Below are 16,416 nucleotides of genomic sequence, written 5' to 3' on the forward strand. Positions count from 1 at the left end.
TTTTCGACTTCCATGGTGAATCTGATGGCTGGGTGGATGGAATTGATGTGGTCGAGAAATTGGTCTAGAGCAGGCCGGCCATGTGGCCAGACAATTTTAACCGAGAAGATGGATTCTGGCTTAGCAATCACTGGAAGGACGTAATAAACCATTTCGATACACATTAGGGTGGGTAGAATAATACATAGTGTTATATTAAAATGTATAAGGTATAGGGTGGTTTATAGCAATACAGTATGTAATTTAATGTTGGGTTTGTCTATGGCAGTATATAGTACGGTATAGACGCGTGTGATGTAAGAGAATAAAGTTTAGATGGAAGCATATTATATAATTTTTTACAACGTAGAATTTTGTATGTATTACTTACTGTTAGTAACTCAGCTTATTGTAGAATATAGTACGTATACTGATGATGCTATGTAGTTTATACTTTAGTTTGTTATGCAGTTTATACTGTAGTTTTTTACGTGGTTGTTTAGTAACTGCAGCTACATACTATTAACATTCCTTTCCTTTGTTAATGCTACCCCCCTCCCCCCCCCCCCCCTTTGATGCTGCTAATCCTGCATAATGCACGGGCATAGTATTGATTTGGAACCCCCCCAGTCCACCTCCTACGCATTTTCCATATGCTGAATTTCTCTTGATATGCAAATTAATTTGTCTAGGCGCTCTTCTTCCCACCTCCCCCCCTCTAACCCAGCTTAAATATACGCTCCAAGCTTGGTGGTGTTTCATTCTTCGCCTGAGGACGGCTGCTTGCGTTGTGGCCGAAACGTCGTGAGAATTGTTTTATTATGTTTTATTTTTATTCTTTTATTACTTCCCTTCTACGTGACTTTACCGAAAGAACCAAGAATATGAATCCCTGCAGTCACGAAAGCTTTAAATCGAAAAATGACCACAAGTATCGTGGTTAATGCAGACCTGATTCCTTGTAAAAGGTTTCAGTTTGGCGTTTTAACATCTTAACACCCGTTTTGTTTTCATATTCTTAGGTTTTTTTCGGTAAAGTCACGTAGGTAAAAAAATAAAATAAATAAAAATAAAATTTATTTATATAAAATATTTATATAAAATTTTAATTATATTAAAAAAAAAATCACGACGTTTCCGAAACGTCGTGATTTTTATTTTATTTTTTATTTAACTTTTATTAATTATAATGTTTTACCTACGTGACTTTACCGAAAAACCCTAAGAATATGAATCCTTGCAGTCACGAAAGCTTCAAATCTAGAATTAATACCTGTTTTGTTGCCAGAAAAAAAGGGGGAAATCTATTCTCATTAAAAAATATATAATCGAGACGTAAATTCGCTCCAATAATCAATTATCGTATCGGTAGCGAGCCACGGTGGCTATGAGATGTTAACTACCTCGCCTGGTATGCAGGAAGTCGTGGGTTCAATCCGGGGGGAGGGGTAGTGGGGGGGTGGTGCGTCTTATAATCCGGTAACCAGAGCCGATTCCTGTTTGGGAATCGATTCCACCGCAAATCGATTTCTTTGAACGGGAAACGACGTCAGTCGCGTCGAATCGAATTCGTGACTCACGCCGAATCGCCGCTCGCAAGCGGCAGTCGATTTCTCGCGGATCGATTCCGCCTCTCCCTCTTTCGTCGCTCAACCCCCGGGCCTCGGCGCGTCGGACTCTTAACTCAATCATCATCATCGGCATCAGCAACAACAACAACAACATCATCAACAACAACAACATCAACAACAGCAACATCACCACCTTCAACAACAGTAGCGACATCAGCATCAGCCCGGTACCCGGACGCGAACTTTTCTCGCATTGCGAGGGGGGGCCTCATCCTACGGGGCGCGGCCTCTTCGCTTCCGCGTTCGTTGCCGATTTCGACGGCCCTAAAGGCGCCGGTTGCCATGGGAACTCCGCTGCTAATTAGCGCTAATTAAGATGATTAGTGGTGGTGGTGGGGGTGGTGAGGGATGGTGGTGGTCTCGGTTCGAGCCCGGGACCCGGGGTTCCTTCGTCTCGCGGTGTCCGAGATTGAGACTTATATCGGGGGGGGGGGGGGGGGGCAAGGCCGCATCCTACCCACTTGCCTGAGCGCCCTGCTGGGAAAAGTGATGGAAAAGCGGGTGGGGGGAGGGTTGAGAAGGGGGGGGAGGGTTGAGAAGGGGGGGGGGGGCGGGGGGGTGAGAAGGCCGCATCCTACCCACTTGCCTGAATGCCCTGCTGGGATTAGTGATGGAAAAGCGGGGGGTGGTTGAGGAGGGGGGGGGGAGGCCGCATCCTACCCACTTGCCTGAGCGCCCTGCTGAGAAAAGTGATGGAAAAGCGGGGGGGGGTGGTTGAGGAGGGGGGGGGGGGAGGCCGCATCCTACCCACTTGCCTGAGCGCCCTGCTGGGAAAGTGATGGAAAAGCGGGGAAGGGGGGGGGGAAGGCCGCATCCTACCCACTTGCCTGAGTGCCCTGCTGGGAAAAGTGATGGAAAAGCGGGGGGGGGAGGGGGTTGAGGAGGAGGGGGGGAGGAGGCCGCATCCTACCCACTTGCCTGAGCGCCCTGCTGGGAAAAGTGATGGAAAAGCGGGGGGCGGGTGGTTGAGGAGAGGGGGCGGGGAAGACGTAACCGCCTTGACTGGTTCGCCTTTTGTGGTTGTTCTCTGGTCTGACGCTGGTGGTGAGACGAGGCCACGAAGAAGGCTGCTACTGTCTCTGTCGGAGGCCAATCAGTTGCAAAGACAATGCCCACACATTAAAACACGCGCTCTGATTGTTATCGGAGCGTGTTTGTTTGCACGTTCACCACAACGACCGTGTGTGCTTAATGCGAGAACTTGGTTCCTTGCAAAAGGTGTTTATTTGGTGTTTGGACATTTTAACACGCCAGAAATGGTTAAACCCTGTTCTTATTACACGAGGCTTTTTTTGGGGGGTTAGATCGCGTAAATATATTAAATGTGTCGTTAAACCCGCCACCACCCGACAGCCAATTAGTAAGGGTTGTCTCACGTAAACAGAACGTAGCCAATTCGTTACTAGTACACCGGTGTGTTAGAGAGCCAAGCCACACACCCGTGTGCTGTACTAGTATACTACACTATACACTACACGATACACTACACTATACACTACACGATACACTACACTACTATACACTACACTATACACACTATACACTACACGATACACTACACTACTATACACTTCACTATACACTACTATACACTACACTATACACTACACTATACACCACTATTATACACTATACACTACAATATACACTACACTACTATACACTACACTATACACTTCACTATACACTACACTACTATACACTACACTACTATACACTACACTTCACTATACACTTACACTATCCACTAGTGCTGTACTAGTGACGAATTGGCCACGTTCTGGTTACGTGACACAACCCTTACTAATTGGCTGTGTCGGGTGGTGGCGGGTTTAACGACACATTCATATATTTACTCGATCTAACCCCCCCCCCCCCCCCCCCCCAAAAACAAAAAACCTCTGATGGATGATATTGGTCGCGAAAGCCTGCTGCTACGTGTTAAACCTATTCTTGTCCTCGTAACTACTTGGTGTTTGCACATCTTAACACCTCAGAAAGGGTCAAACACAATCGTATTTCCCATGCCTATGGTTTAAATCGCGCGGAATGCGCCCCATCTCGTGGTGCCCCCGGGAGACGGAGCCGAATCGAGGCCCCCGTGGATGGCGCTTTGAGTTGAACGACGTGGGCGGGCTTCTGTTGTGGGCAGCAGAGGGCGGTGTAGCAAAACATCCATTCTTGATTCTAGATTTGAAGCTTTCGTGACTGCAAGGATTCATATTCTTAGGTTTTTTCGGTAAAAAACATTAAAGTTAATAAAAGTAAAAAAAAAATCGCGACGTTTCGGAGGCAACACAAGCTTCCGTCTTCAGGTGGAACCGTCACAGCCACGACAGCTGTATCAAGTAAAAGATTTTTTATTTTATTTTACTTTTATTAATTTAAATGTTTTACCTACGTGACTTTACCGAAAAAACCTAAGAATATGAATCCATTCTTGAGTTCAAGCTTTCGTAACTGCAGGAATCCATACGCTTTGGTTCTTTCGGTAAAGTCACGTAGGTATAAACATCCATTCTTCCGAAACGTCACAGTACTCAGATTGTAAATGTTGTAGTGGATTTACTCTCCCAACACACACCGGTGGCGCTGTACTAGTAACGAATTGGCCACGTTCTGTTTACGCGACACGACCATTGATAATTGGCTGTGTCGGGTGGTGGCGGGTTTAACGACACATTCATATTTACGTGATTCTAACCCCCCAAAAACTCTCATGGATCCATTCTTACCCCTGCACTTCATAGCGCTCCCACGTCCATGGCTCTGGACTGCCTCCGAACATCGATTCACACTTTGACCAGCGTGGGGGAAGTTTATGGTTGGGTGAAGTAATTTCTTGACGTGACAAACCTTACTAATTGGCTGTGTCGGGTGGTGGCAGGTTTAACGACACACGATTTATGGGGTTTGTGTCTAACAGGCGTGGGCGCTGCGTGGTCCTCATCCAGCAGTGGATTGACAACAGGGGGCTTCTGCGTAACTTGAGAAAGTGGACGGGTGGACGTGGTTGGTAGGAAAGTGGAAGAGAGAGGCGAGAGAGGGGGGAGGCGGTGGTTGAGTGTGGAGGTGGGAGAGTGGGGGAAATGAGGTGTCGGTGTCCCTGGAAAGGAAAGAAAAAGGATTTGCGAGAGGGGGAGAAGAGGAGAGGGTAGGAGGTAACTCAAATGAGGATGAGGATGGAGACTGGGTTGCGGGGATGGGTTGGAGGTCAGAGATAGCCAGAGGGGGGGAAAGGTTTAACCTGAGGCCGAGACGACTCACCCACTGCCACGACCAGTACGTGGCAAAAATCGCTCATCAGAGCCACTGTCCCTAACCTCACCCCTCTAACCCCGAAACATTTACCCCATAAACCTTTAATCGTAATCCCTGATTATAAACCAAAAGCTTCTAATCGTAAACCAATACCCCAGCCCCTGACCCACAAGCTGAACCCAAGGCTTCAACAATAAACAATAACCACAATCCGTGTCGCAAATCCATGACACTAACTCCTAAATGCTGTTCCTGAACCTAGACCATAAACCCAAACCGTGACCCAAATTGTTTACCCTAAATGCTCTAATCAAAAATATTTAAATCCAGAATGTTGAGAAATGCTGGGTTAGAGCTAAATTTTAGCGAGTTCCACACATGAGATAACCTCACAGTAAAACTTTTTAAATCATCCTAAGAATACCCACACTTAAACTATTCTTAAAACGTACAACTATTTTTACATTTGACAAGGTAAGGCCGACTGAGCTATAGAGCTCTATATCAGAAGCGACCCAGCCCATATATGGAAATTTATAGCAGTGAAATACTGTAAACGCATAATTCTAAATGTGGAGCGAAAAACCGGAGGACCCAGAGACGAATCCACTCGATCGCGGGGAGAAAAGACACGCTAACTCCAAATAATACAGGCGTCAGGGTCGGGATCTAACCCACGACCTCCTGCATACCAGGCGAAGTAGTTAACAACTCCTAGCCACCGTGATGATGATGAGAGAGAGAGACACGCTAACTCCAAATAATACAGGCGTCAGGGTCGGGATCTAACCCACGACCTCCTGCATACCAGGCGAAGTAGTTAACATCTCCTAGCCACCGTGATGATGATGAGAGAGAGAGACACGCTAACTCCAAATAATACAGGCGTCAGGGTTGGGATCTAACCCACGACCTCCTGCATACCAGGCGAGGTAGTTAACATCTCGTCACCGCGGCACCCCTCTCTGTGCGTTTACAGGTCTCTGCGCCAGTCGACCGCGAGCTTGCTGAGACCATCCACTCGCTGCACGAGAGAGAAACTTCTTTCATAAACGGGCGACTAACACTGGGATTTAAGCCCTGGATCTTCGCGGTGCCAGCTCTGTGCTCTGACCTCTGCGCCCCCACCGTCCACCCGTGTCTCCCGTTCCATCTCCCACTGCGTTTCCCTCCCACCAGTGCCGCCATGGGGGGATTCTTCACGCGACTCTTCGATACCCTCGTGGGGAAGAAGGAGATGCGCATTCTCATGGTGGGGCTCGACGCCGCCGGCAAGACGACCATCCTCTACAAGCTCAAGCTCGGCGAGATCGTCACCACAATCCCCACCATTGGTAACGGAGCGCCGAGGGGTGGCCGGCCGGGCGGGCGGCGCGTGCGGTGACCGCGGGTGCCGAAGTTTGCGACTCGAACACCCGCCCCGGGGCAGGCCGCCCTGGTTACTATCGCTCGCTGCGTGCGCGCGTTGACCATGTCTGTGTCGCAGCGGATCTTAGAGGGTACCCCCTGACGTCGTTCGAAAACGAGCTGCAGGCATGTGTGTGTCGGCAGCACGGTCCAAGTTTTCTAAGTTCGGAATATCACACCGGAAAAATCCTCCATTGGATTGCACAAAGCAACATTGACCCATTGCTGTGAAATAACTGAACAGCGGTGCAAATACCGACTGTACTAAGTGATTATTGTTATTATTATTAAAGACCATGTGGGTATAACTGTGGGAGTGTCTATGCTCCCTTCGACCTGGATTTTAAATGTAATAATTTCCCCTCCTAACTGACTTCTCATTGGGTTGAATTCCGATAAATAACTAAGAAACGGCTGTGACTTAAGAGACCGTTTGATCTTCTTGGGCATAATGCACGGGCATAAGTAGTACTATTCACATACCTGCATTTTCCATATCCCCTCCCTTTGATGCTGCTAATCCTGCATAATGCACGGGCATGAGTAGTACTAATCACATACCTGCATTTCCCATAAATATGCTAAATGCCTCTTGATATGCATATTCTTTTGTCAAGGCGCTCTTTTCCCCCCCTTCCAACCCAGCTTATATATATGCTCCAAGCACGTGTGCTGTTTCATTCAGACGCTGTCGCTTCGACAGACCTGGTTTTCACCTGAGGACGGCTGCTTGCGTTGTGGCCGAAACGTCGTGAGAATTATTTTATTATATTTTATTTTTATTATTTTATTACTTCCCTTCTACGTGACTTTACTGAAAGAACCAAGAAGATGAATCCCTGCAGTCAGGAAAGCTTTAAATCGAAATTAGACCGTTTGATGTCTGATATGACCGAAACACTGCACGTGTGCACACAATTCTGAAACCCGGTCTCCTGGACACGAGTCTCAACCAAGACTCTGGTCCTGAAACCCATTCAGTCGCCGTACCTTTTAAAATAATTTCCCCGACTGTGCCCCAATGGCGATGTCGGCAATGGTGTCATGTGGCGGGGAATCCATCGGGATGTCTCACGGTGCAGCCGCAAAAACCCTTCCATGCGAGAGAACGGCCCAAGGAATTGGATGTAGCAGAGCCACCTTTGAGATTGCTTTTAAGTGACTTCTAATCCACAAAAGTAAGAAATCCTCTTGGTTTTTTAATGTAGAGAGACCGATGCAGGAAGGAGCCAAATTATCTGCTTATTCAATTTATATTCTCCACAACGACGCGAGTCACTATTTTGATTTGTGCGATTTTAAAAATGCGCGACCAATGAGGACCCAGCTCGTAAAGAGAGGCTGCTTGCCTATATCATCATATCGGCAGCTTGCCAGCATTGATTCGAGCAAGCCTGACCCCGCTCATGAGACACTGCGTGTCGAAACCGGTGCAGAGTTTTGCTCGTATTGCATCAATCCTGCTGAATTTATGCACCCCCAAAAGGCCTTGCGTCCGATGGATCGTGCACGAAATTGCTAAATTATGTTGAAAAACTAATCCACAAGGTTAGGGCACGGCACTTACGCACCAAGACTAATGTTCGTGTAAACATTCCTGCGGAGGGAGCTGGTAGGAACGTTGGGTTGCTCGGTCAATGGCCTGCAGGGTCAACGGCGGCGTGGTGTATTCCGCAAATATGCCCGACTGTGAGGGCGGGCACAAGCCGGCGTGAGTAGGTTAAACGTTGAGTTTTATAAGGGCACCACGGGGTGACCAGCCCCTCCCCACCCAGCCCCACCCAGCCCACCCAGCCCCTCTCCACCCCTCCCCTCTCCACCCAGCCCGACCCCTTCCATTTTTGGATGCACGACGGACGGCCGGACACAATAATCCCCTGTGGGCTGGTGGAACCAGGTGGTTCCTACCAGTATACACCATAAACTGTGGTGCGTGCGTGTGTGCGAGTGGGTCATGTGTGTGGGGAGCTGTGGTGTAGCGGTAGTGTAGCGGTTAGCGCTATGAACCCGGCAACCTGACTTGGATTCCCACTCACGGCCAACACCAGTGACGATTATCTGAACCAGTTCTGGGCCCTCCCCTAGGTCGACCCAGCCTCAAATGAGTACCCGGTGTGATGTGTAAACCTCGCCACTGAGGAGACAAAGGCGGGCCGGGCGTGGTGTGGGCCGTGCCGGCATTCATAGGTGCTGCTCGCTAACAGCACTTGCCCCAACAGTCTGCTAAGGCTATACGGGGGATCTTTGTCTTTTTGTGTGCGCGCGTAGGGTTCAACGTGGAGACTGTGGAGTACAAGAACATCAGCTTCACAGTGTGGGACGTGGGCGGCCAGGACAAGATCCGTCCGCTGTGGAGACACTACTTCCAGAACACACAAGGTTTTGACCAAGCCCTACGTCCCTCCTCTCCTCGTTCGCGACGTGTCGTTGTTGTCGCCGTGATCGCAATCACAATCTTTTGATTGGGCTGGAGGGATCCGACGAGCTACGCAGGTCTCCATCACGCAGATGTCCAGTCGGGGCACGGGGCCAGAAAGTTGCAACGACAATAGAAGAAGAAAAAAAACCGATATGAATGCAAAGTAAGCAAGTCATTAAAAATAAAAAAAATACATGAGTACGAATAGCAAAAGTACATCAATTCCTGCTGATTTTTCAACAATAAGTGCAAGCCTGAGCTAAGCAGCAAAACTACAACAAACAGCCCCAGGCCACGGCAAGACAATAACAACAACAATCCCTCAATAATGTTGAGGCTGCAATGAACATTAAAAGTATTTCATTAATCAGTAAAAACATTTTTTACGTCGCTACGAATCCGGTATCCTGACTTAGATTCCCGCTCACGGCTAGCATCGGTGATTTCCCACACCTCCGATGAGCACAGTTGGCTACGTACGGTGCGAAAGAAATTCAACATCCGGTGATGAATATTGAACCGAATTTCGGCCTCCAATAGGTCGACTCAGCCTTAATTGAGTATCCAGTGCTGTGTGTAAACATCAGTAATGGGGAGACAAAGGCGGTCGGGCGTTGCGCTGACCCACACCGCCCCCTCGTGAGCCGTGCCGGCCTTCGTGGGTGCTCGCTAACGGCACTTTCCCACGGCAGCTTGTGCCAGGCTGCTCCGAGGATCTCTGTGTGTCTCCTCATGCTTGTGGGTGTGCACGCTTATGCGGAGTAACTGCACGTGTTGGCGTGTGTGTTCACGTGTGTGTTCACGTGTGTGTTCAACGGGGAGCGGTGGTGTAGCGGTTAGCGCGCTGCGCTATGAACTCGGCGACCCGAGTTCGATTCCCGCTCACGGCCAACACCAGTGACGATTATCTGAACCGGTCCCGGGCCTCCCCTAGATCGACTCAGCCTCAAATGAGTACCTGGTGTGGTGTGTAAACATCACCACTAGGGAGACAAAGGCGGTCGGGCGTGGTGCTGGCCACCCACCCCCTCGTGTACCGTTGCGGCCTTCCTAGGTGCTCGCTAACAGCACTTGCCCCTATAGTCTGTTAAGGCTATATGTGGGATCTTTGTTCACGTGTGTGTTCATGTGTGTGTTCATGTGTGTGTTCATGTGTGTGTTCACGTGTGTGTTCACGTGTGTGCCCAGGGCTGATATTCGTGGTGGACAGTAACGACCGCGAGCGAGTGAACGAGGCGAGGGAGGAGCTGATGCGGATGCTTGCGGAGGACGAACTCCGGAACGCCGTACTGCTGGTGTTCGCTAACAAGCAGGTGTGTGTGTGTGTTTGTCGTGTGTGTCCCTGTGTGTCCCAGTGTGTGTGTGTGTGCAACACTTCACGTGGCCTCAAGGTGCACATAGCCTGGCACAAGCGTCATGGTGACGTCATCGCCACTTAGTGGCGAATGGCGGTTGTTGTTGTTGTTGTGTGTGCAGCGGTGGTGTAGCTATTAGTGCGCTGCACTGCGAACCCAGCGAGCCGAGTTCAATTCCCACTCACGGCCAACACCATTGACGATTATCTGAACCAATCCTGGGCCTCCCCTAGGTCGACTCAGCCTCAAATGAGTACCTGGTGCGGTGTGTAAACATCACCACTGGGGAGACAAAGGCGGTCGTGCGTGGTGCTGGCCACCCACCCCCTCGTGTGCCGTTGCGGCCTTCATAGGTGCTCGCTAACAGCACTTGCCCCTACAGTCTGTTAAGGCTACATGGGGGGTCTTTGTCTCGTGCAGCGGTGGTGTAGCTATTAGTGCGCTGCACTGCGAACCCAGCGAGCCGAGTTCAATTCCCACTCACGGCCAACACCATTGATGATTATCTGAAACCAATCCTGGGCCTCCCCTAGGTCGACTCAGCCTCAAATGAGTACCTAGTGTAGTGTGTAAACATGGCCACTGGGGAGATAAAGGCACCCCCTCATGTACCGTGCCAGCCTTCATAGGTGCTCGTTAACAGCACTAGCTCCTACAGTCTGTTAAGGGTATACGGGGGATCTTTGTCTTTATTTGGTGTTCACAACAATGAGTGGAGCCGCCACGTGGCTAAAATACAGCAAGTTGGCCCAGTAGGGGGCGCAGCTGGTTCATCATCTCAGTCAACCCATGGCACCTGGGTCTATCCCGTGACCTCCTGTCGGCGAACATTTGACACTTCACGTGGCCTCAAAATGTACCTGGCCTGGCACAGGTGCCGTGGTGACGTCACCGTCACTTTGGTGGCGAATGGCGAGTATTGGCATTGGGAGATTGCCAAGAGCACTTGCACCCACGGTCCGTTAGAGGCTTATACGGTGGCATCTCTCCGTCTGTGATGTCGCACAGGACCTGCCCAACGCGATGAACGCGGCCGAGATCACGGACAAGCTGGGCCTGCACTCGCTGCGCCAGCGGAACTGGTACATCCAGGCGACGTGCGCCACCAGCGGGGACGGCCTCTACGAGGGCCTCGACTGGCTGTCGAACCAGCTCAAGAACCACAAGTGAACGTCCGTCGGAGGCGGGGAGAGAGGACGCACACACGCTCACACACAGGCGCTCGCACGCGCTAGCACGCACGCACGTGCAGAAACACACAGACGTTGCCAAGGGCAGACGCGTGCAGAGACACAAGGACAAACGCACGCACACGCAAACACAAAGATTCCCCCCGTATAGCCTCGACAGAACTGTCGTGGCAAGTGTTGTTAGCGAGCACCTACGAAGGCCGGCAAGGTGCACGTTGGACAAATGCTCGGACGTGTTCACGCGGTCACGCGCATGTGTAGAGGCCCATACCAGACCCACGCGCGTACACACAGAGACGCACGCACAAACGCACGCACGGCTTCGTACAGACACAGGCACGGGCAAGTCGTAAGCCACATATACGCGCATGGCCACGTGCCCACATGCACGTATACAAAAGCACGTTTCAATACGGACGCAAAGCAAAGAACCCCCGTGTAGCCTTTAAGAGACTGTTGGGGCAAGTGCTGTTAGTGAGCACCTATGCAGGCCGGTGGGTGGCCAGCACCACGCCCGACCGCCTTTGTCTTCCCAGCAGCGATGTTTACTACACACCACACCAGGTACTCATTTGAGGCTGAGTCGACCTACAAGAGGCGCAGGACCAGTTCAGATAATCGCCACTGGTGTTGGCCATGAGCGGGTATCGAACTCGGGTCGCCGGATATCGTAGCGTGGCGCGCTAACCGCTACACTGACCGCTCCCCTGAGCACACAGACATACATACTGGCAGTAACACACACACACACACACGTTCACACTTGGGCGAGAGAGAGTTGTAGATATCCTGTTGAACCTTATCGATCACAGGGGCAAACGCCGTTGTTAGCGAGCATCTATTAAGGTGGTGGCGGGAAGCGTGGGCAAAATCTACCGGGAAACTTGTGTCTGGTTTTAAACACTACAAGTCGATCGTGACACTACAGTCAACGTTGGCCGAGGTTCCATCCCTGGCTTTGATGCAGGCAGGGACTTTGTGTCAACCTGGTCTCGGGCTCCCCTAAAGTTTAGTTTGTTGTCCTTCCCCCGCGCCTTCGATTAGCACGGTTGGCTACGTGCGTTGCGAAAAGAAATTCAACGTACACACGTGCAAGCTAATCGGCCATAGATGAATACCTTGTATCAGCGCTGCGGAGAGACGGTTTGAAGGGTGTTCAAGCAGCTGGCCACAACACTCTCTTGTACGTATCTACGTTGAACTTATACAGCTAGAAACAACAGTTCCACACTGCCCACCAGGGATTATTTGTCTGTCGTGCATAGCCCCTCCCAAACATGTAGTACGCTCCCGGATTGGTTGAAGTGCGTCACGTGACCGCGAGCTTTCTGTCGTGCACGAATGCGCTGTCCAACCAAGTTCCTACCTGCCCACTCCGAAGGAGCGTGTTTTCGCACCGTACGTAGCCAACCCTGCGGGGGTGGGACAGCAAACTAATACAAAACAAACTGTTGCGAAGAAAATAGCGTGCCGTGTCGGGCCCTGTATAGGTGCTCGCTAGCAGCGAATTCTACCAACAGCTTGCGAGGCTCAGCAAGCGCGTACGCACAACGTACGCACAACGTTCGCACAACGTACGCGACCGTTGAGCAACTCGAGCAATTAAAATGTAGTTCTCTGGCTCCAGTTGACACCGGATCCGGTCCTGTAAGCATCAATTATTTCCGAATCACGTGGGGCTGGTTTTGTCGTTGTTGTTGTATGCGTGTGCGTTCGCACGTCCGCACAGGTGTACATACGTTTGCACACGTGTTTACATATACAGCGCACGCCCACGCATGTGCAGAAGCACAGACACCCACCCGTGTACATACGTACGTACAAGTGTACGTTGCACGTGTTTACGTGCGCACAGACGTCGTTAGCCTCTGACGAGGGGCAGTCACGTGGTTCCCTGCTGACGTTGGTGCAGAGGGAGTTTCCATCGCAGTCTCATCAGGGGCTCATCGTAGCCTCATCTCCTGCCCTGTCACAGCCTTGTCACAGCCTCCACCACATGCCCACCAGTGCCCCACCTCAGCCCCATCACTACTCTCAGTCCTGCTCAAGGTTTCGATCACGGGCTGAGCTGACCTAGTGGTGAAACCTACTCGCCACTATGCTGGATAGCAACAAGCCCTCGGTTCGATCACCGTTACAGCCGCCATAGAATACGGAGCTTGTGGGCTCGGACGTTAAGTAGCCTCCAACGTGGCCATTGTGTTTAACATCTCCCGATGCGACATTTTGGCGAGAATATCGATTCGAGAGTAAAGTGAAAGGACCTTGGTTCTCCGCTGGGATTGTTCGATGGAGCGCGTTGGGGATGATGATGATGATGAGCAGTTTAACACGTAGGCAATCGTGGCCAATATCCATAGTACAGGGTTTTTTGGGTTGGATCGCGTAAATATAAATGTCTTTAAATCTGGCTATCGCCTGATGATGCCGGTTGTAATTACTGGCGAAACGTCTTGCGCAGATTGTACATGTTGTGAATTTTCTCTCTGACACACGGGTGACGAACTTTACTAATGTGCTGTGTTGGGTGGCGGCGGGCTGGTTGAACGACACATTTTCTGACCCAAAAAATCTCTTGTTACGGATGATGATGATGATGATGTTGATGACGAGTCTCGGTCAGCTCTCGTGCAGTTATTAAAAACAAAAAGGGATCACAAATGTCGCTCGGCGATTCGGGTTTTTTACAGGAAATGACTACAGCCATCTCCCCCTCTACCAGACACGCACTCCCACAGATGCTATGCAGTGGTTAAAGAATTGCGGCGTGTTCGTTGCACATTCGATTTTAACGCTATTCGTTTTCGCCGAAAAATACCACGGCATCATCCCAACTACCCGTGGTGTATTTATGAACTAACACGCAAGTCAAGTTAGCGCTTATATTTTTGTGTTTATTGTGGGGCGGGGCGGGGCGGGGGTGTCATTTACGCATTACGCGTTTGGAAACGCGTGCGCACGCTGACGCGGCTTCAGGCGTTCGTCGTGACGGCCGTGTCGGACTTCCGGGGGTCGTGCTGTCATCGTAGCGGCACGTGGGGCTGCCCCCCCCCCCCCCCCCCAGAGGTCGCAACTGGGTACCCGATACCCGGCAACGCGTACCCGGCCAGGTACGGCTACCCGTTTGCGACCTCTGCCCCCTCCCCCCCCCCGCACCTGCCCACCCGAGATTGTCACCGACAAGATCGTCGCCTGCCATGATCCAACCACTGCTGGGTTGAAGGCCTCGCCTGTCGCTGTGTCTTCACCGTCTCGCGACGATCCTTTCCGAGATCCGATTCCATCGCTCCGTCTCTCCGCGGCGGTCGTGGTCCTCCTCCCCCCCCCCCCCGTGTGACACGGGGAACGTGAAGGACGAGTGATTAGTGATGGGTTGTGTGCGGACTAAACGGGGCGGGCAGGGGGGTGGTGGTGGTGGTGGTGGCAGCGGTTTTTGCGTTTTTGTGAAAAAATGCCGACTGGCGTTTTTTCTTTTGTTGGGTTTTGCAAAAAAAAAAAGTTTTCTGTCATTTAACAATAACGGAAATGGGATTTTGTTTTGAGGTTATAAAACTTACGGGGGTCGGGTGTAAGTCGTCGTGTAAAGTTGAGCAGGCTGGACATACTTCGATGTCAACGTCATTATAGAAAAAAAAATGCCTTAGAGTTACCATGTTTTTGTTGTTTTACGATATTTGAGAGCCATCGAAATGTGTCTACCCGTGAGATGTGCCGGGTGTTGAGGGAGGAATCGGAAAGGGGGCAACGCGAGGGGGGGGGGGGTGCTCCACTCGGCACTGCTCTTCGTTGAGTTGGTCATCCCTCCCCTCCACTGCCGATTATCACGGTTGGCTACGTTCGGTGGTGTGAAAGAAGTTCCATGTACAGGGTGGTGACCTGGTGCCCCCCAACCCCCCCATTTAATTATCCAAAACGTTCTATTTTTAAAGGTTTATGAATATGCAAAGGGAAGGGAAAAAATGATCGGGGGGGGGGTGTGTCACGAGACATCTGGACCACCCCTGTGCATGTGACCCCTTGCAGTCCGAGACCCTTGGTGATGGGGGGGGGTCACCCATTCAAGCGCTGCCCAGGCTTAAAATCCGACTTGGGCTTCCAACAGCGGATGGGACGACGCAAAGTGACACTTTGGGGAGCAAACGCTTGATCGATTTGTTTTGTATACATGTGCGTGTAAAAGTGTTGGCTTGAAAACAACAACAAAAAAGTAAAAAAATGTTGATACGTTGAACAGTGTCTTTATTATCGGAGCAGGATCAAGATTTTAAAAGAAATATCTGCAGAAGTAAACTATTTACCTATTTACTCCCGGCATATTAAGAGTCGCCGTTCTTGTTAAGCGTTCGTTTAGGAAGATGCCACTCCTTATGCCTGCCCCCCCCCCACACCACCACCTTCTCATACGCATAAGCCTCTCAAAGTAATCATGTTTGCGGGCTCAATACGGCGTGTTGCGCTAACGGACGGTGCTCACTTAGGTAAATTATTTAGCCTGTTGTTATTGCTGTTGCATCCAACTCCGTTGTTGCATCCAACTCCGTTGTTGCATCCAACTCCGTTGTTGCATCCAACTCCGTTGTTGCATCCAACTCCGTTGTTGCCGAGGAAATCGATGCGTAGTTCAAGGCGCGCCTCGGTTGTCGTCCTTCGGCTGTTACGCTCCCAGTTTGAATACATTTCTCATATTCCACGCGGCCCGATGATTACTTTATATAGTGGTTTAAATGTAATTACATGGTGTAATGCTGTAATATTAATAAATAAAATTACATCTCTTTGAAAACGGCCCCGAGTTTTTTTTTTTATACTCGTTATTTCTAAAGCTCGTTCAAATTGTTTTGAGCGCCACCGCTCCCCCGTAAATCTTCGGGTTTCAACTCTGTGCCCCGGAGTTCCGGGTGGCCGACTCTCAGAGGGTTCATAATGACCGTGTCGGGGTAGTCACCCAGCCAACAAGAACTAAAACGAAACTTTGTTGTTACCAGGCAAGGGCCCCCCCCCCCCCCCCCAAAGCGACGTAGCTCTTTGTCGAATGCGACCTGGCTCTCGCAGACGAGAGCTCGCAAAGTGGCTTAATATCATCATCACATTTGTAGCAGCTGCCAAATATTCGCGGTGGGGGTGAGTGTCCTCGCCGCTCGCTGTGCCGTGCACGGCTCCGCTGGGTAAGTCGG

At 50.6% G+C, this 16,416-nt stretch overlaps 1 protein-coding gene across 1 annotated transcript; it reads left to right on the top strand.

The window, feature by feature from the left end:
- Nucleotides 1-1,607: 1,607 nt before the first annotated feature.
- LOC144951591 (ADP-ribosylation factor 2-like) lies at nucleotides 1,608-16,025 on the top strand. Its single transcript, XM_078881871.1, has 5 exons — nucleotides 1,608-1,777; nucleotides 6,051-6,205; nucleotides 8,547-8,657; nucleotides 9,886-10,010; nucleotides 11,061-16,025. The coding sequence occupies exons 2-5, from the start codon at nucleotides 6,058-6,060 to the stop codon at nucleotides 11,220-11,222; spliced, it is 546 nt and encodes a 181-aa protein (XP_078737997.1). The 5' UTR covers nucleotides 1,608-1,777; nucleotides 6,051-6,057; the 3' UTR covers nucleotides 11,223-16,025.
- Nucleotides 16,026-16,416: the final 391 nt, after the last annotated feature.

Source organism: Lampetra fluviatilis, chromosome 63 (genome assembly GCF_964198595.1).
Source record: "Lampetra fluviatilis chromosome 63, kcLamFluv1.1, whole genome shotgun sequence".
Lineage (NCBI taxonomy): Eukaryota > Metazoa > Chordata > Hyperoartia > Petromyzontiformes > Petromyzontidae > Lampetra > Lampetra fluviatilis.

What these genes read in the sequence shown, in the direction of transcription:
- LOC144951591 (XM_078881871.1), top strand. Translation starts at nt 6,058, where the DNA reads ATGGGGGGATTCTTCACGCGACTCTTCGATACCCTCGTGGGGAAGAAG. An exon ending in CTACTTCCAGAACACACAAG is followed by an intron (nt 8,658 to 9,885) that starts GTTTTGACCAAG and finishes GTGTGTGCCCAG; the next exon opens with GGCTGATATTCGTGGTGGAC. An exon ending in TGGTGTTCGCTAACAAGCAG is followed by an intron (nt 10,011 to 11,060) that starts GTGTGTGTGTGT and finishes GATGTCGCACAG; the next exon opens with GACCTGCCCAACGCGATGAA.